Source organism: Alosa alosa, chromosome 11 (assembly GCF_017589495.1).
Source record: "Alosa alosa isolate M-15738 ecotype Scorff River chromosome 11, AALO_Geno_1.1, whole genome shotgun sequence".
In the NCBI taxonomy this organism is placed as follows: Eukaryota; Metazoa; Chordata; class Actinopteri; order Clupeiformes; family Clupeidae; genus Alosa; species Alosa alosa.
Window position 1 is genome coordinate 33,414,347 of NC_063199.1, and position 21,907 is coordinate 33,436,253.

The 21,907-nt window shown below is 41.5% G+C and overlaps 1 protein-coding gene across 1 annotated transcript; it reads right to left on the reverse strand.

The window, feature by feature from the left end:
• Positions 1 to 1,185: 1,185 nt before the first annotated feature.
• LOC125303899 (methionine aminopeptidase 2-like) lies at positions 1,186 to 15,593 on the reverse strand. Its single transcript, XM_048257855.1, is given in 13 exon segments — positions 1,186 to 1,899; positions 1,902 to 1,981; positions 3,118 to 3,233; positions 5,348 to 5,451; positions 5,550 to 5,646; positions 8,829 to 8,923; positions 9,024 to 9,205; positions 9,367 to 9,519; positions 9,658 to 9,666; positions 10,109 to 10,211; positions 12,140 to 12,202; positions 13,684 to 13,788; positions 15,401 to 15,593. Coding segments are annotated over 13 exon segments (1,434 nt in total). The 5' UTR covers positions 15,558 to 15,593; the 3' UTR covers positions 1,186 to 1,729.
• Between the last annotated feature and the right edge of the window lie 6,314 nt (positions 15,594 to 21,907).

Here is a 21,907-nt window from a genome sequence, read left to right on the forward strand (position 1 = left end):
GGATGTTTCCCTCATGCAAGCATCATACACTGATAGAATATTTATATGCTAATTACATTTCATTTGAATGCCTGAATGTAAGGATTCAGGAGACACAATACCAGCTTGTGTGAATGGTAAATGGCGGAGCAGATCATAAGTAAATCACTGATCTGGAGATCTTTAACTATCTTTAACTAATTAATAGCTTTTGGCTGACTTTAATACTTAATGCCAAACAGTGTTTTATATAGTCTGTGCTCTGTTTTTTATGGAAGTTGCATAAATCCACGTCGTTCTATTAAATGTCGTTTCATAATTAAATAGCCTTCCAATAGGTTGAAGCTTAGCTTTGCTACCAACGTGCACACGCATGCATTGAATAAACGCTCATCCCACGACTTAATTCTATGCCTCTATGTTTGATGACAACAAATTAACAAGTATTTCCGACTAATTGCAGAAATGTTTGTTTTCTTTTTCTGTCCGCGGCTCCTTGACCAATTGCGCAGCAAATTATCAGACGATGGCCCCGGAATAATTTCACTCTGTAGACCATTGTCCACATTGCGAACCGCGGCCCATAGTTTGACAAATGGTGACCTGCATGCTGCCATATTAAGGCCTTTTTACGGTGTGTTTTCGAGTGGAAGGCTCTGTAGAAATCTGGCATCCTATTCAACGAAGTTAAACTGAAAGAGCGTGCCGTTCAGACACCAGAATGAACGAGTTCACAGAAACGTTCATCAGGCAGTAGTAGCCTAATACAGTACGTTCAGTTCACGTTCGCTCAAAATACATATGAACGAGTGACTTTCGTTCAATGAACGCGTTCAGGCACACAGCATTGGGGAGGGGGGTAGCTGAAAGTTGACATGTGCCCTGACTGAATACTGATGAATAATGAAGCCGAGGCCCACTTGCGGCGCCGCAGTGAGTTCGTGGGCTACCGTTGCATTGTGGGGAATGGAGTATTGATGCGCAAAACAGCAGCCGGCAGCTGTGGCCTGCGGGCAGGTTCTAATACTAATCAAATATCATCCCGGGGGCCGTAGATAATTCATTCGCGGGCCTTGACTTTGACATGTTAGGTTGAACAGAATGGTCCAACCACCAACCAGTAGCACATTGTGCTAATACATTTAAATGAGCAGCAGTTTAAGTCAGGCAGATCTCAGTCTGCCATAAAATAAACAAAAACACAAAAAGGGTGTCTTATCTGTTTTTATTACATGTATTTTTAAATGACTCTAAAGAGTCGACATCCACCGTAAAGTATCCAAACACAGGATTTCATACCGATGTAACGCCATTCAAAATGTAAACGCTACATTGTGCTTCCTTTGTGTCGTGGTCTAAAAATTGCTAGCCTTTCTTTGGAACAGGTTATCAATATCCTGCTCAAAACCTAAGGTGTAAAGAAGTTTATTTGTAACCTGAACCGACCCAGAAGAGAGGAAGTATCCTGGCAGAGCGCTCAAAAGGCAAAAGAATGAAAACGGACAAAGTTATCACTAAAGTTCTTCTTATTGTCTCAAATCTGATGATGCAAACAGGCTGGCGCTAGGGCATGTTATCCTATTTCCCTCTGTCCAGGCTGATCAGGGAAAAAAGCTGAAGCGAATGAAATAACTCAAGAGGTTGTTAAACACAGATTTGCTGCCAGCCAAAAGCGAGAGAGGAGTAGTAGTGGGTCCGTGCGTGATACTTTTCTTCTTGGTCTGGGGGGGGTACGTGCGTTCGGCCGTGTTCAGTAATCATCGCCACGACTGACCACTTCCTTGCAGGTGGGCCTGAGCAGGATTGTGTGCTCAAACTGGGCTGTGTAGCAGCCCTTGGTGTCGCACAGTGGTGGGTATGGGTCCACAATGCCCAGATCACACAGGTTCTTCAGCGCCATCAGGTACTTGCTCTCCCCAGGCGGTCCAGCCAGCGGCGGCAGAAGGCTAACGTGCCAAAGTTCTCGTTGACCACGTTCAGCAGATGCTTGGCTCTTGGCAGTCTGGGAAAGACAGGAACATGCACGGGGTGTGAAGGCACACTTAGACAGTTTGTCTTTCACAGCTAAATAGCTATGTTTATAGCAACAGCTAACTAAGGGTGTTTTCACATAAAGTCCCTTTTAAAAGAAACAAACTCAGTCTACTAAAAGGGGACCAGAAAGTGGACCAAAACAAAAAGTACTCAGTTCATTTTGTATTCACATTATGAGTTCATTTGAAAGAGGACTTGGATCGCTTTCTGGTGCACTTCAGCTCTGATGAGGCCTCAGTTTTCTTCCTGTTCACACTATACCTTCTCTGGAGGTCTCAGACCTTAGGCTACTGTTTTGGATTATGGGCTATGTAGTTGCTAATTTCAAATCTTCATTCATTATCAGGAATGAAATCATCATCAATTATCAGAAATAATTATCATAACCCATAATTGGTGTGGTGATTTTGTTTCATAAAAGTGAAGTTATTGCAAATATCCTCTTGAACTGTCGGTTAACATGCCAGCCAATCACCCTGTCTAATTCAGTGGTAGGCCTGGTTACTGTTGCTATGTCCTTCTTTAGCTCAGAACAGCAGCCCATTAAAGGAGAATTCCGGTGTGTTGAAACATGATGCCGAGTGTGAACGTATGTCTCATAGCCCATCTCAGCTTGTCCCCTGCACTCCGAAATCTGGCGCTTGTTAGCCGATGCCTATCATGACAATAGTTTTTTTTAAATAATAAACGACATGCCTTCTCTTTGGGCAATGGAAAGTCAACTAGGACAAAATAGGCTAGTCTACAATGCAAAATGTGAAAGAGAACCCAGGGCGATTTGTGTTCACAATGCACAGATAATGCGAACCGTGCCAAAACAACTTAAGAGGTGGCCTCAGTTCGGTTCACGTTAGAGGGGTCTGAGATCACATATGCACAAAAAGTCATCGATCTGAGTTCATTTAGAAGCCTGGAAGGGGCCAAGTGTGAAAACACCCTTAGTTGGAAGTTAGATTTAAATAGTTAAACAATTTCATTATGGACCAGAAATAACCTTGAACACAGTTTCTCTAACAAAAGATTATAGTTTCAGGATGAGAGGGGAGGGGTGCAGCAGTTCCATCTGCTCTGGAGGATAAAGAATCCAAAACATGTTTCACCCACCTTATTGGCACATGACCAACTTCAAAGTTTTTCATGTAGTGTGAACACTCCATGTCATCGTGCACCATGCCCTTTCCAGTACTACCAAAGGTTTCAATGGCGTAGACTTCTCCTTCCTGTTGGGGGTTAAAAAAAAATAAAGTCAAGAAAAATCTACATAAATCTTCATATTGTGAGTGCATACCAAACCCAACCAACTTAGGAATAAATCTTGGTGTTTCAACAGAAGACTTACAAAACAGAAATATTTTGTAGAAAACAAGTTGGATGTTTTTTAATCAGATATCTTCATTTAAGTCACAGACCTTAGACCAGTCAGAGGACAGTTAACTTGCTCTTGCCTCAGACTCCAAAGACTCCGACTGCTATGTGCAGTCCACACTGAGCCTTAGACCAGTCAGAGGACAGTTAACTTGCTCTTGCCTCAGACTCCAAAGACTCCGACTGCTATGTGCAGTCCACACTAAGCCTTGTGAAGAGCGCAGCTCTCTTGTATAGACAGGCCTCTGGCAGGAGCTGATAGCGGCTGGCTGCCCCGATAATCCGGCCAGCCCTACCCATCTGCAACTTAAACAAACCCTGTCTATTTAGAGGCTCCCGCACAAAACACTCAGTCAGGCGTGCTTAAAAAGGAACAGCGATTTCAAACTAAATCAATTCCAAATACATAGTGCATCCCTTCAGGGACAAACTGGGTATGTATTATACATAACTCCCCCTGCAGCTTCGGTAGCAAGTGACTGCTATGCTAAACCCCCACTAGCTAGCCAGCTAGCCATCAAGAAACCAAGCTGAACACATACAGGACTCACAATAAAACGGTCGAGCAAACACATTGTTCAAGAGACTATCAAACCACATTACAAAAACGAAGTTCGCCCAAGGGTAGGCTACTTACAATTTCAACAGCAACAAAGCCAAGTCGGCTTCCGTTTTGCAGTCTTCTTAGAAACTACAATCTGACTACATTTTCGAGGTGAGAATGGATACTTCCGCTGAGTCACATCCGGATTTACCCGGTCCGGGTTCAGAAAGTTGCATATTCGTTTTTTCCGCGGAGAAGCGATAGGGGGAGACGAAGCACCCACCAAACAACCCAAAAAGTGTTGTAGAACCATCAGAACGACTCTCAACCTGCATAATTAAGGTCATTTTTGCTAAAATTGTTGCATAGGGCTTCTTTGACAACCAGTCTTTATCGCTTATTATCGCTCAACCACCAGTTGATAAATTTGTTCAAAACTGCTGCATTGAAGTGAACTCTGCTAAGGTCTAATCACAACATAGTAGGCTACATTGAAGAGACTAAACTAAGTTAAGTTATGAAATCAAGCAGTATATCAAAGCTAACGTTAGAATACTGTTTGGATGTCGAATTTAGCATGCTTAGCCTACTTACAGCTGCTTGTCAATTTAAGTTGAAGGGCTCATTTTATTGACTCGACACTGAATGTTTGCAAAATCCCGATGTAAATGGAAAAGTGTTTTCCAAAATTCAAAAGTGCTTGTCCCAAGGAGAAGTACGAACCTTTATTTTAACTATGTAGAAAACGTTATGAATAGCATCCACACATCAGAGCCTTTCAACTGTGTTACAATTGCAAGGGTTCCCTCAAACGTCTTAAAGTGACAGGCACTGAATTAGACCTATACACTAACAAGACGATCTTAATACCCCCCCCCCCCGTTGTCAAAGTCAGCTACCGCCACAAATTGAATCCAATTCTGTGGGAAACACTGTACAGAGATTCATTACAAAACCCAGAGAGTTTACTAAGGACGCCATGTTGTCCCTCCCTTCCCCCTGCTCGTCCCTCCCTTTAGCCAACTCATCCCCCTCCTATCCCCCGCTACACCTCCTATCCCCCGCACCCCCCTGCTCATCTCCTCATTCTGTTTACACAGCAGAACTCACACTCGCAACACACTGATATCACAGGGCACAGCAGTCCAAGAGAACAGCACTGTAAAACAGATCACTTGTCCTGTCTGAACTGTCTGTGAAGGCCATGTTCACATTGTGCTCACTCAACTGGCACTGCAGTATGTAGTCACCCAGCTGGTTAGACAGTGACTTCTGCCTTTAACATTATACCAACATGTCATCATGTTGTGGCAGGTTAAATGTAGAACTTTATGGTAATTTTATTGAACTGAAAGCCACTGGTAGGCCCACTCATGACACAACCACACAGAAGCTGTATGAGGACAGCTCAAGGACAGGACTTACCTCCATTCTGGTTGCCTCTCCACCCTTGACAATTGGCACTGTTTTGCCAGCATGTATTCTGTATTGTCCAATAGAATGGCCATTAAGATTCCTGATTGGCTTAACTGTGAAATAGGTACAAGGGGAGTAAAGAACAGAGTACGCGTGTTTTCATTTCAACTTCCACAGCCAAATAAGGGAAATGAGGGGGGAGGATAAATACCTTGGTACGTCTTCCCGTCTAGTTCTACCTCGTAAGACTCCATAGTCTCCTGTATGGCTTCCCCAATGTCACAAAGGCGGACATCAATACCTGCACACTGCAACAACAGAATGGAAATAGATCTCACAAAATAATTGTTACAAACGCAAACTACAACCATTTCACTGAAGAGATACGATTCAAGCTGTAATGCACACTAGGGCTTCAAGAAAACAAGCACAACTCAAAAGATGATTTATTCTCTTTAGTGAACATTCATTCTGAACGACAGGTTGAAATTGGTTGAAATCAAACTGATAGAAAAAAAAAACCAAAAGAGTAGAGTACCAAGAAAGATCACTAAATGATGATATAGTACCGTATTTTCTGGACTATAAGTCACACTTTTTTTCATAGTTTGGCTGGCCCTGCGACTTATAGTCAGGTGCGACATACATATGAAAAAAATATATATAATTGAACATGTTTTTAAATGTTAATTCATATTAACTGACATGAACCCTACATGAAACATTACTGTCTAGCCGCGAGAGAGCACTCTCAAATGCACAAGTCCTGTGCACTTTCAGTCAGAGATTAGTGGTTGCTATGCCTGAAACACAAGTCCATACCTAAATCCTCAAATTATGCCCAGGATTCTGTTTGGGCCTCAGATTCGGACAAATAAAGGCCAGTAATAATTTTGTTTCAATTTAACTCATAAAAGAGCTATTCTTAATATTTTATATTGTTGGTTGGTTTAATATTGTTGCCATGAGTCTCCAACACCTTGCTCTCAAGCTACCAGTTGCATGCCGCCCCCTTCTGAGCTTGCCAGAGGCTGAAGCAGTAACCTACATTTAAACACAATTGTTGCTGCCAGGCATCAGCCTACAAATTTTATAAAAAAAGTAAACCATGCATAATTAAAAAAATAACTAAATTTAGGCTGAATAAGGTTTCCATTTCAGCACAACACACGTTCCATGAATAAATGAAAGTGGATGCCTTATCTCGCAGTAAGCGGATGGAGATCCCAACACCCTTCCATACATGAAACTTAATAGTGAACCATCAAATACCCCATAGATTTCAGTGGTCATCAGTCCCGATATTTAGCAATATAATCAAACAGTAAGCCATGCCCCAAATAAAGGTGCTGTGCTTTGTGCAGCCTAAATAAAAAGACCCCAGCGATAATTTGAAAAGTTAGATAGTCTGTCACCCGTTATCTAGACATGCATGAAAACATTTGAAAACAAAACTCACTGCCATGTAGGCTAATATTTGATCGCCATTTTGCTACTAATTATCTTTCACGTACTGAATATGCACACTAGACAGTGAAAGTAGGCCTACTATGCGCCCTGTGCCTGTTTGTTCACGTCCGCAATCGATTATTAACGTTCCTCAAATGGAGAACACATCCATGTTCTAGATAGATAGATAGATAGAGATAGATACTTTATTGATCCCCAGGGGAAATTCAAGAAATTCAAGTTCTCACGTTATATGCGGTCGCTTCTGTGTTTACAAAATTCCTGACGGTTCCTGATTGCTAAACGTTTGTTTTCCTTTTCCTGTTGATCGCGGTTGATGTAGAAGCACCTCATAGGCTATAATTTGACTTCAGCGATGAGAGAGGGAGAGAGAGAGGCACCCGCCGTAGTCCCGTCCATACGTGTCTCTGCATGGGGTTCAATTGAAGTCGGAGTTGGTCCGTCCAGTCAATAGTCCCGCATTCAGGCCGCTCCATTATTAGATTAACGTTATCAGACAGCGCTGTAACATGTGTGGGAATTTCTCTCATTATGATGGAGTTCTGGGACTTTTATTATCATGTTCAATACTTAATAACTTATGTGCACTACCCGCAATCCAGCACTGAAATTTAGGCCCTGGTTTTAAACGCGCATCTTTTTTTCTCTCGCTCTCTCGGAGGCGGCCAGCGAGTAATTGTTCTGCTGCCAGCTTGTGCCAATATATCGTCAAAAATGCTTGATTGCATTGCATTCTCCACATTTTTAGCTATATTTTTACATTACCACATCAGCATTTTTGTTCAGTGAATCTTTTGTAAATTGCTTCACAATTAGCGTCGGGCCTTGTCAGCAGCCTTCGGCTTGCCTCTTGCCACTATTCACTCCTTCGTCTTCATTAACATTCCCTGTAGAATTCTCAATATTTTTGGCCTCTATGTGTCCAGTTACATCTGTCTGTTCTTGGTGTTGGATTTTGTGAAATAAATTTCTAAATATCACCTGCTTGCTGCAGCTTTGGTCTGCACGTCCTATTAAAACCAGTCTGTGCAGTCTTTTTAAAACGCATTTTTTTCTCTCTCGTGGGCATTTAATCTGCTGCCGGCTTGTCACTCCACATCACCAAAAATGCTTGATTGCATTGCATTCTCCACATTTTTAGCTAAATTTTCATGTACCAAATAAACATTTTTGTTCAGTGAATCTTTTGTAAATTGCTTTACAATTACTATCCCGGACCTATAGGCCCGTCGCCTGGCTTGGCGCTTTAGTCCGTCATTTTAAAACAGTCTTTTTCTCTCTCCGGAGCATTTAATCTGCTGCCAGCTTGTGACTCCACATTGCCCAAAATGCTTGATTGCATTGCATTCTCCACATTTTAAGCTAAATTTTCATGTACCATATCAGCATTTTTGTTCGGTGAATCGTTTGTAAATTGCTTTACAATTACCTTCGGGCCTATAGATCTATGCCTGCCTTGCTTCGGTCATGTTTTTTTAAAACCATCTTTTTCTCTCTCGTGACCATTTAATCTGCTGCCAGCTTGTGACTCCACATTGCCCAAAATGCTTGATTGCATTGTATTCTCCACATTTTAGCTCAATCTAGCCTATCCAGCCTTCTTCTTGGCTGCCTTCACTCCTTCTTCGTATTCATTAACATTAATCTTTTTGGCCTCAATAGTCCAGTTACATAGTCTCTGTTTTTGGATTTTGTGAAATACATTTCTAAATAAATGCGACTTAGTCCAGCATGCGACTTAGTCCAGTACGACTTATATATGTTTTTTCCTGTTCATGATGCATTTTTTGACTAATGCGACTTATACTCCAGAGCGACTTATAGTCCGGAATATACAGGTGAGTGGAAAGCAAGAAAGATAACTAAATGATGGTATAGTAAGGGGAAAAAACAAGAAAGATAACTAAATGATGATATAGTAAGTGAAAAACAAGGAAGATCACTAAATGATGATATAGTAAGTGAAAAACAAGGAAGATCACTAAATGATGGTATAGTAAGGGGAAAGCAAGAAAACTACCTTGATTCCAGTGTTTGTGGCATCTTTCACAGCCTCGAGTAACTTGTCATACTTTGGATTAAAGGTGACGGTGAAGGCACAATCAATGATCCGACCTGTAGCATAGACACCTCTAAATGAGACTTGTAGTCTTGACAATCATGCTCATGGCCTTAAACTGACAGCCAGGGTTTGGGTGCCATGTTCCACACTAACCGTTGATGTGCGTGCCAAAGTCGATTTTGCAGACGTCGTCGTACTGAAGCACGGTTGGGTCGCCTGCGTTGGGAGTGTAGTGGGCAGCACAGTGGTTGAGCGAGCAGCCCGTGGGGAACGCCAAGCCTGCATTCAGACCATTCTCCTTAATCAGCTTTCTGGAACAGTCCTCCAGCTTCTCACTGCCAAGACAACAAGGCCAGAATGAGAAAGTGTGAAAAAGCAGACACAGAGAGAGAGAGAGAGAGAGAGAGTGAAAGAGTAAAACATGAATCACTGTCTTTCAGTTAGATCTACAACTCATACACTTGCATAAGTAATAAATAATATGAAGCAAACTGACCAGATCTCGATCATGGTCAGCCCTGGTTTGATGAAACCCTGCACGTAACTTCGGACCTGCCGGTGAGCCTCCGCGGCCTGCCGGAAGTCGCTCCACATCTCCTCGTTGGCCTGGTCCAGCACCCTCTTCTCCTCACTCGTCATCCGCCATGCGCGTGTCGCATTTCACCGTCATCATATGGATACACTCAGCCCGCGACATTCAGGCCCGTTAAATACATGGATACACACATCAGCCACGCTGCCGTGCGGCTACACCGTTAAATACATGGATACACACATCAGCCACGCTGCCGTGCGGCTACACCGTTAAATAAATGGATACACACATTAGGCCATCTGAATGAATGCATCTCTTCTATGCTTTACTGACATTAACATGTCATTAGATGTTTCTCACACACAAATTAAACTGCTTAAATGAAGAAAAAAAAATGTGTGTTCTTAACAAGGGTTTTCTCGGATTTTAAAACCTCCCAGCAATTGACGAAATCCTAATACAACACACCAGGGGTTGAGAAGTTGCCCTGGTTTGCCCTGATTATCATACTGCAAGTCTTACTTTCACATGTTCCTTCTTCAAATCAGCTGAGAACAGTTACAGATGTTTAACAATCAAAATACAGAGCATTCAACGGGGCAGTTCAAAAAGGTTTTTCAAAAGTGATAATGAATGTAACAATCTCAAGCACAACTCAAAAAATTGTCTTGGGAAAGTATTTTTCTAAGTGCATCACACTCACCCGTCTTGTGTAGATGGGTATTCACATTCCTGTCCCTTTGGAAAAACACCACTAGTGTAGAGGTCACAGATTGGAACGGATGGAGGATCTGTCTGCACCTTTGCTGTGAGGGAAATCAGACATATGCAACTCTGTATCATGTCATGCTAACAAATAAGATGGGGACAAGTGCCTGATACAAGTGAAATCTTGCAAATAAAGAATGTGCATTGTTAAACAGACAAAAAAACAATACCTGAATACATTTGTATTAGACACTTTTTGGTTGATGAGCACTACAAGTCAGAGATATTCTGAACACAGAGACATACATGTTTCAGTGGTCACAGTGCTAACAAAGGCTTTACCATAAGGGCTATGACTGCTCCTCGCCTATGTGCATAGCTGGAACACATTCTCACAATACGATAAAACAGCAAATTACTAACATACAGGGGCACGTGAGCCTTCATGAAACATGGCCGATTACTAGAAACAAGCTCAGGAGGCGTGTGGTCTGAGGGGTGTGTGGGGGTATGTGGGGGCGTAATGGGGGCATGTGTGTGGGGGCATGTGGTCTGCAGGGGCATGTGAGTACAGGGGCATGTGTCTGGGGGGGCATGTGGGGGCATGGGAAATGCGGGGGCATAATGAAGGGGCATGTGGGGTGCGTAATGGGCATGTGATCATGGGGGGCATGTGAGGGAGCATGTGGGGAGGCATGTGAAGTCTGAGGGGAGCATAATGGATGCAGGGGCATGTGTAGTCTGAGGGCATGTAGGGCATGTCTCCACACCCCGTGCTCTACGCCCCCAGCCTGCTATTTTCTAGTACCGTCATGCTTCATGAAGCTCCACGTGCCCTGTATGTAGATGCGAGGGGCATGTAATGGTCTGAGGGCATGTGAGCTCTGAGGGGCATGTGGGGGGGCATGTGAGTACGGGGGCATGTGGGGGCATGTGAGTCACAGTATGTGGGGGCATGTGTGTCTGCAGGGGGCATAATGAGGGGCATGTAGGTAGTGGGGGGCATGTGGGGAACTCACAGGGGCATGGGGGGGCATGTGGGTGTGGGGGGGCATGTGGGGGCATGGGCATGTGGGGGGGGCATGTGAGGGCATGTGAAATGCATGGAGCATGTAGAGGGGGCATGTGGGGGGGGCATGTGGGGCATGTAATCTGAGGGGGCATGTAATCTGAGGCATGTGGGGGCATGTGGGGGCATGTGAGGGGGGGGGCATGTGGGGGCATGTAATCTGGGGGCATGGGGGGCATGTGTGTCTAGAGCATGTGGGGGCATGTGAGTGTCTGAGGACACATGTGGGGGCATGTGGTCACCGAGGGCATGAGGCATGTGGGCATGGGGGGAGCATGTGGGGGAGCATATGTGAGGGGGCATGTAGGGGGCATGTAAGAGTCTGAGGGGCATGTGGGGGAGCATGTGAAATGGGAGAAGTGGGGGCATGTGGGGAGACACGATGGGGGACATGTGGGGAGACATGTGGGGGGCATGTGGGGAGACATGGAGTCTGAAGGGGGCATGGGGGGGGCATGTGGGGGGAGCATGTGAGTCACAGGGGGCATGTGGGGCATTAAGAGGGGCATGTATAGGGGCATGTGGGGGCATGTGGGGGCATGTGAGTACGGGGGCATGTGGGGGCATGTGGGGGGCATGTGGGGGCATGTGGGGGCATGTGGGGGGCATGTGGGGAGGGCATGTATGGAAATACACGGGGGCATGTGGGGGACATGTGGGGTAGGGGCATGTGTGGGGGCATGTGGTCTGAGGGGCATGTGGGGGCATGTGGGGGGCATGTGGGGGGCATGTGAGTACGGGGGCATGTGGGGGCATGTGGGGGCGTGGGGGCATGTGAGGGGGCATGTGGGGGCATGTGGGGAACATGTGGGGGAGCATGTGGGGGGCATGTGGGGTGGGGGGAACGCGTGGGGGCATGTAAGGGGGCACATGTGGGGGCATGTGTGAGGGGCAGGTGGGGGCATGTGGGGGCATGTGGGGAGACGCGATGATGGGGGCATGTGAGAGGGGTACTACGTCCTTTCTTCTTCTTCTTCTTCTTCTTCTTCTTCTTCCCTGCTGAATCCCCCTCTTCTCCATCTATTACAGTCGTCACAATTAATGTAATTACATTTGTTCAGTGAGGCATGAAGCAACAAAAAATTGACAGCATTAGCCTTGCATGACTTACTCAGCGAGCACCATAGCTTTTACTTATCTATAAAACTATCAGCGGCGCCATTGGCAACCCTTTAAAGCAACACCAAAAAAAGAACTTTCCTCTGTCGCCGCTATTTGTTTATCCAGCTTTTCAGCTTTGCAAATAACAATGTCCACAGACAATGTAGGAATATGTTGCATGATTTTATGAAAATACAATGTGTATTAGACATCAGATGCAAGTCAAATTGTAGTTTCTCATGTTGGTCAGGGGGGCCAAAACTGATTAAAACTCTGTGGGACACTTTTGGTTTTCAAGCATACAACCTATCCAGTATTAATATTTAACCCTTAACATGTGTTTTTATGGGTTGTCAGCTTAGAAAATGTTTTTTGTCCATTTTAACACTATATTCTTATAAGTGGTAAAGCGGATTTTTCCCCAAAAGTGCTTTCATTTTTTCTTCCATGTTTTGGTACCTACTGTAATTTTGAACAAATGTGCAATATAATCCAATTTATGTGCAAACATGATCATTAAAGATTGGTTGTCAAGCTGATTTTTTTTGTGTGTGTGTGTATGACTTTAAGCAATTTCAGGCCAATTTGTTGGTTTCCTGCTCAACATGACATACCAACACTAAATGTTGAATATCTCCACAACCACAAGGACCATATACATAGAAATGGTATCAAATGAAAGCCAACACTCATGGGCTGTCTGCAGAAATGTATTGTACAGTGTAAGAGAAGAGCGCTAGAACATGAAAAACAAAAAAAACAGTCTTCACCTAAAAAGAACCCATTTTCAAAGTGAATATCAGCTTGGAAACATAGCATAGTATCCCAAAACCTCTATCAATCAGTACCCTATCTATGGGAATGAGTCAAAGCCAAGCCAAGTTTAAAGCTTGTAGGGAGAGACAGTGCAATGCTGCTGGGTTATAATTCTTTACTGTCAAGACAGCAATGCAGAACTGTAGATGGTGGTCTATGGTGCTATTTTACTTCATTAATGTACCAGGTTGTAACAAATTATATATTTAATTGACATATCACTATAGTTATTAATTCTATCCTAACATAACTGCTTGTACCAAAACATGTCTGCAAAAGTCTTAACGGAAGCCCTTTTCATAATTGGCCCCCTGACTATGCCTCATTCCATCAAACTACAGATCCGCTACCCGATCCTGCAAACTTACATAGTGCGTTATAGTCGATGGGGGGGGCCATGAGAAGCCCGAAATGGAGAAAAGTGCCGTTCAGCCTATTACGAGTTGATGAACCACTGAAACGATTTTGGAAACATTATTTTAAGGTACAAAAAACTCTTTGGTGTTGCTTTAACATGACAAGCATGGAGGATAGTGGTGCAAGCATGGATGATAGTGGTGCGGAACAGCTGTGGCGAGACACACCTTCTTCTGCATCCTCTTCCTTCTCCTCCAGGACTTGCTGCTCCAGTTGTTTCGTCACTTTGCCCACACCGCTCGAGTCTCCATCGCCCTCTGCCTCGTTGTTCCCTGTTTCAAAGTCAAACACACACATGCGCGTGCGCACACACAAACGTTAAACGAGGCCATATACAGCAGAGGTATCCAAAAAAACTATAACCAACGCAAGATCCCACCATTCCCCAAGGGGTCTGAAAAATACGCCATAAATACTTCTTGCATTTTGGCTTCTCCAACTCTAATTGCACTGTTAGGCTACTTGGCATCAATAGGTTACTGGGTGCACGCTGATGAAAATAGAACATGCCCTTGTTGTGACCCAGGGGAACCGAAAGACAGGAGCACCCAAAATACAAGCTACACAGAGGAAATAACACAGATTATGCATTAAGGATATGAGGACAATCATGCCCCACAACACTATAGGTTGAGGTCATTTGTTCCCAGGGCCATCCAACATTTCAATGCCACACAAAAGGGGAGGGGAGAAATTGACTTTTCAGCATGAGCCTCTCTCTCTCAGCCCCTACCATCATATCACTTTGTCTGCTGTCCATCTGACTGTTACAGGCTATATTAGCCCTTCTACACAATCAGTGTCTTATAACTGTGATTATAACTCATAACGTATTATAATGTATTATAACTTATTCCCTGTTATATATTGTTCTTAAAGTATATTATTTTTCTGGTTTGTTAAGCAATTCTATTATGTTTACATTCTTGTATTTTCATAGTCATAGTTAATATTGAATAACAAGCCAAGTTATTGCACTGTTCAATACCTGCAGTGTTCACTTTTGCACCATTGCACACACTCTACCATAGCACCTTATCATGGTCAATGCATCACATGGTCAGTCCATACCAGACCTTTTTAATCACTTCACATGCTCTTTAATTTTAACATTTCTGTGAGTGATTGTTATGTATGTGAGATATATGTGTGTATGTGTGTTATGGTTTTATAAGCTTACTGGATGCCTAAATTTGCCTCGGGATGAGTAAAGTATCTATCTATCTATCCATCTCATGTGTTATATGGACACAAAGTAGTGGATGCATAACATTATATTCCAATAATACATCGAATACGAGTATTCAGAGAATGTTACTGAGTAACTTAAACAGTTTTATAACATTTAGCAGGCTTTGAGAGGCAGCTAAACGAATGCCTGCACAAAACAAAAAATGTAGGCCTGTTGCCCTTTCAAAAGCCAACGCACATGAGTTTCACGCCATAAAGATGAAGCGCACCTAATGCTAGTATAACTAGTGTCTATGTAAGCAGTTTCTGCATAGAGTTACACAAGTTACAACTGAAAACATGGAGTTGGCACAATCACGTAAGACCGCAGGCTGAGACATTTATATTACGAGCACATTCCATCACATGGCTGGCTCGCAATGTTTAAATTGGACAAAAATGCTTCTTATTACGCTTTCACGAATACCGACATTGCATAGTCATAACTGCTATGGTCTTTAAAAGTTGTTTCAATTTAGTTCAAATGCACCACAAAAGCAAGCTAACTATCACAGCGTTATCCAATCTTCAGACATTAGCTGACACTTCACGTTACTCTGGCCTGGCTTAGCTAAGTAGCACGTTAGCATAATGTTACCCAAAGCAGTTTACCACAAGTCATACTGCGAGACAGTTTTAAATAATAATTCCAACCTGAGGCAGCTGACTTGTTCTTCTTCTTCTTCTTCTTCTTTTTCTTAGTAGTTTCCTCAGCGGGATCTGTCGCCTCTATCACATTGTTCACTGTTTCCCCGTTAGCTACTGCCTCATGCTCGAGTTTTCCCTGCACCTGAACTTCTCCGTCCGCCATGATTACTGATGCAGCCGAGCAAAAGACAGACGCATAGGCTGCTGGGAGTTCAGGCTGTGGGGTTGTCCTTCTAAATTGAGCGTGGAGAGAATACTCTTGCGCAGATAATGCGCAGTGCACACACCATGAAGCAGTAGCCTGTGAGTGTGCGAGTATCCATGCAGGCTTTACATAGTGAGTGTGCGAGTATCCATGCATGTACGTAGGCAGCTTTACATAGAACAATCTTTAATGAGCCCATTTCTATACCGCACGACGCTTATGCCCATTCCAATTATGTGTGCCAATAGACTAAGCTAATAACAATTGCTCTCCCTCAACTAAATGAATATGTTTCTGCAAACATTTTTATTACTGCATTCGTGTCTGCCATGTCTGCATGACCTAAACAATGCAGGTGCCCTGTGCAGATGTAGGCTACAGTATTTACATAACATGCCTTCTCCTTAAAAGCAGGATGTATGTGGATGCACCACACCTCATATCCTTATCCTCTAGGACAGTGTTTCTCAAACTTATTCAGACGAAGGACCACTCAACGGACCACCTAGCCAAAAAATAAAAAAAGATTAGACCTGCTTCAACAGTATATTAGCCTACACAATAGGCCTACTCACTGAACCACCTTGCCTATTGTCTTTGCACTTTGCTTATTGCGTTCATTCATATGATGATTCATATGATTTAAACTGGCATATCTTATAGACAGTGTTGCAGAACTGTTTGGATTTACATACAAGTTGGTTCAATATTGCAAACAACTCATCAATATTATATTTTACCACGTCTGCTCACGGACCACTCGGACCACACTTTGAAAAACACTGCTCTAGGACAAAAAATATATCCACCAGTGTCACGAAAACTATGCCTTGTATAATATTAATGTAAGTCTTCATACATTACAGACACTTCTAGGCAATTCATCAAACTAATTAGCACCGAGGGCCCGGAATAATGCTGGTGGATGGGAATTAACCTGGGAATACTGACCAAAGAGACACAGCCAGGTCATATACCACTTAAAACATATCACATGATAAACCAATGCAAACTATCTCTGTCCCTGATCTGAGATCAGCAGAGAAACTACAGTGGGAACAAATGAGTGTCTGAATAAGTTTTTACAGACGGAAGTCTATGCGGGAGTCAGAAAGTAGCCTAGGTTACCTGAAACAGGTAAAGTGGGTGAGCACTGACTGATATATGGAAGTTGCCTTTTAGATTAGATTAGATTAGATTCAACTTTATTGTCACTGTGCAGAGTACAAGTACAAAAACAACAAAATGCAATTTGCGTCTAACCAGAAGTGCAAAAAGCAGAAAAGTGCAATGTGATACAAAGCATAGACAGGACAATAAATATAGTGCAGTGTAGCCAGTAGGATCAAAGTCCTTTTAGGCAAGTCCCTCCATTCGGCGGCCATTTGACAACGCTTTTTGGGCACTCTCTGGTAGTATACAGTTTATTTACAGAAGGAGGTTTAGAGTAGTATAAATTAAATATAAATATGTGCAGTGTATTAGCAGTAACCTTACCTAAGAGCAGAATACATATGACTATGTAATATGAACAATGAACAACATGTACAGATACTGTATGTGCAATGTAGTAGCAGTAACATTATAATAGTAGTAAGAATAATATAGATGCAGTGTATTAACATAAGAAAACAGAATAAATGTGGATATTCAGTATGAAAAATATATACAGATACAGAATGTACAGCTATGTGCAGTGTGGTAACAGTACCATTGTAGTGCAGAAACAGTAACATTATAAGAAGAATAAGTGTATGTGCAGGATGGATAGTATGAAGAGCAGTAGAAAATGGCTATATGTAAGTTTAATTACAGTATGTGGGGTGGGGGGGTCCGCCTCCTTGTTGTCCCTGTCAAGGTAGCCATGGTCGTGGACACCTCAACAGGCACAGGCAAGGAGGCATCGGGCAGGGGCGGTGGAGGGCTTAGTTGGTTGGTTGTCACCAGGGTGCAGAGCTAAAGAAGCTTCCTCTGAACCTGCTGGTTCGGGTGCGGAGAGACCTGTAATGCCTCCCAGAGGGGAGTGGGGCTTTTTCAAGACATATTGACTGAGGTCAGTGAGGCTGCATGGGTGATTTTCACACCAACTTTTAAAGTTTTGTACAGTGCAGCTGACCTGATTTACAATACCAGATTGTAGGAAATTCATTCATTGATCACTGGCAGGACCTCCCCTCGGGTCATGGCCAGGCAGCTGGAGGTAACTGGAGCTAGTGGACGTGGATGTCCTGGGCCCAACACACTGACTACGTCCTTGTGGCGTTCACCAGGTGACCAGAGGCAGCAAGAGGTCAGCAAGACATTCTACTATTTTGGTGTACCTGTGATGCTGCACATTGACTTCAAGGCTGGCATGTTCAATAAGGTCTCCCAGAGGCTGGCCATGCCCAGAGTAATGGACTTGAGTAACATTTATATTGCACGTTGGCAACCCAGCTCTTACATGTCTCCCTGGTGGTCTAGTGGTTAGGATTCGGCGCTCTAACCGCCGCGGCCCGGGTTCGATTGTAGGGGCAGCCGTGGCCTACTGGTTAGCGCTTCAGACTTGTAGCCGGAGGGTTGCCGGTTCAAACCCCGACCAGTAGGCACGGCTGAAGTGCCCTTGAGCAAGGCACCTAACCGCTGTTGTTGCAGGCAGCTCACAGCGCCGGGATTAGTGTGTGCTTCACCTCACTGTGTGTGTGCTGAGTGTGTTTCACTAATTCACGGGATAATTGGGATAAATGCAGAGACCAAATTTCCCTCACGGGATCAAAAGAGTATATATACTTATACTTATATACTTATATAGGGATCAAAAGAGTATATACTTATACTTATATACTTATATAGGGATCAAAAGAGTATATATACTTATACTTATATACTTATATAGGGATCAAAAGAGTATTTATACTTATACTTATATACTTATATAGGGATCAAAAGAGTATATGCTTATACTTATATACTTATATAGGGATCAAAAAAGACATATATGCTTATACTTATATACTTATATAGGGATCAAAAGAGTATATATGCTTATACTTATATACTTATATAGGGATCAAAAAAAAAAGAGTATATATGCTTATACTCATATACTTATATAGGGATCAAAAGAGTATATATGCTTATACTTATATACTTATATAGGGATCAAAAGAGTATATATGCTTATACTCATATACTTATATAGGGATCAAAAGAGTATATATGCTTATACTTATATACTTATATAGGGATCAAAAGAGTATATATGCTTATACTTATATACTTATATAGGGGATCAAAAAGAGTATATATACTTATACTTATATACTTATATAGGGATCAAAAGAGTATATATGCTTATATACTCTTTTGATCCCTATATAAGTATATTATAGGGATCAAAAGAGTATATATACTTATACTTATATACTTATATAGGGATCAAAAGAGTATATATGCTTATACTTATATACTTATATAGGGATCAAAAGAGTATATATACTTATACTTATATACTTATATAGGGATCAAAAGAGTATATATACTTATACTTATATACTTATATAGGGATCAAAAGAGTATATACTTATACTTATATACTTATATAGGGATCAAAAGAGTATATATACTTATACTTACATACTTATATAGGGATCAAAAGAGTATATATACTTATACTTATATAGGGATCAAAAGAGTATATATGCTATACTTATATACTTATATAGGGATCAAAAGAGTATATATGCTTATACTTATATACTTATATAGGGATCAAAAGAGTATATATGCTATACATATATACTTATATAGGGATCAAAAGAGTATATATGCTTATACTTATATACTTATATAGGGATCAAAAGAGTATATATGCTTATACTTATATACTTATATAGGGATCAAAAGAGTATATATGCTTATACTTATATACTTATATAGGGATCAAAAGAGTATATATGCTTATACTTATATACTTATATATAGGGATCAAAAGAGTATATATGCTTATACTTATATATACTTATATAGGGATCAAAAGAGTATTTATGCTTATACTTATATACTTATATAGGGATCAAAAAGAGTATATATGCTTATACTTATATACTTATATAGGGATCAAAAAAGAGTATATATATGCTTATACTTATATACTTATATAGGGGATCAAAAGAGTATATATGCTATACTTATATACTTATATAGGGATCAAAAGAGTATATATGCTTATACTTATATACTTATATAGGGATCAAAAGAGTATATATGCTTATACTTATATACTTATATAGGGATCAAAAAAGAGTATATATGCTTATACTTATATACTTATATAGGGATCAAAAGAGTATATATGCTTATACTTATATACTTATATAGGGATCAAAAGAGTATATATGCTTATACTTATATACTTATATAGGGATCAAAAGAGTATATATGCTTATACTTATATAGGGATCAAAAGAGTATATATGCTTATACTTATATAGGGATCAAAAGAGTATATATGCTTATACTTATATACTTATATAGGGATCAAAAGAGTATATATGCTTATACTTATATAGGGATCAAAAGAGTATATATGCTTATACTTATATACTTATATAGGGATCAAAAGAGTATATACTTATACTTATATAGGGATCAAAAGAGTATATATACTTATACTTATATACTTATATAGGGATCAAAAGAGTATATATGCTTATACTTATATACTTATATAGGGATCAAAAGAGTATATATGCTTATACTTATATACTTATATAGGGATCAAAAGAGTATATATGCTTATACTTATATAGGGATCAAAAGAGTATATATGCTTATACTTATATAGGGATCAAAAGAGTATATATGCTTATACTTATACATCAACAAGCCAATGGGCAGAGGCATGTACTGTGTATTGGGTACAGCTGGCGGGACAACACCCAGAGGTCACACAGGACAAGCCGACTGGCTCTACTGGCCCTTGGCTTATGGGGGGTGGGTTGACACCCCATCCCTTCACCAGTAACATGAGCTCTCAGTCTGTGCGGCAACTGCTCCATGATCTGTATTCATGCTTGCTGTGTATGTGTGTATCACAAAGAGAAGCCAAAGACACTCGTGTGTTGCTCCCTCTACGTTACAATCACATGTTCACCCCAAAAGCATAACGCTGTCATAGTGTCGCCTTTCGCCTATTATATAGTATATATAATACCTTTTGCCCTCATTACAATAACTGTCCTCACCAACTGACCTCACTCATTCAAAACAGGCGTTGCTTCCCTTTTTAAACAGTGACAAATGCCATGATCCAGATAGCAAAGCAGGTGAAATGTAGTCCATCATACACAAAACTGATACAGAACAATGAATGGTTGTGTCAAAATGTGTCTCTATGGAAATAATAAGTCGCCATAAGTGACAAGGACAGAGCTGCACAGAGGACCACTTTCACTATTGTTGCATGTTTTTTTTTTTTTATCCCAGATTACTTGCGAGAGGTTATTTATGATGTATGATGTTGTCTGGGACATTTTGCTTCCTAAGATAGAAAATTGCTGGAAGAACAGAGAGTCAGAGACTGATGACTTTGGCAACAGGGGACGCAAACAGCACACAAAGTCTCCCAGCAACAAGTGGTAGACTGTAGGCACGACGCCAGTGACGACGAGTGATGACCCAAATTAATTAAATGATTAATTAGAATAGACATCATATAAATAATGATGAAAAAAAACGTCGAGTATACATAAGCCTACATCTACTCATCACTGCTTATTCGCTTTACAACTGATCGCCTTATGAAATGATTCATTTCAGAGGAAACACGGGACCTATTTTCTTCTTTGACCAGGTGAGCTAGTCTAATACCTAATAGCCTACTTACATGTAAAACTTCATTAGGTTATGGTAACCACTTTTTGCTTCCGAGTAATTCATAGCCATTTCAACATTTTTAGCCAACAGTTGTCAAACAACGTGTAAATAAACAGGATAGACAAACGGAGTCATCTGTAAAGAGGTAAGTTATTAGGGATTCGAAATAGGAACCATGTGAAAATGAACAGCATTAGGTTACTTTACATTTAGGTTACTTATTTATTTTCTCTTACCCTTTACAGATTATCAACAAAGTTAGAAGACAAGCAGGAAGATTTCATGAATATCCAGGACATAAACGCGCAGGATAGAATCCATATCGTGGAACCAAAGGACAGTTCGCACCTTCAGAGAGAGGGCTATATGGACCAAAATATCAATCCTGAGATGACAGAGAGGCAAAATGATATCTCCTTGATAGAGGAACGCAAACGCGCCGCTCCGCAGAT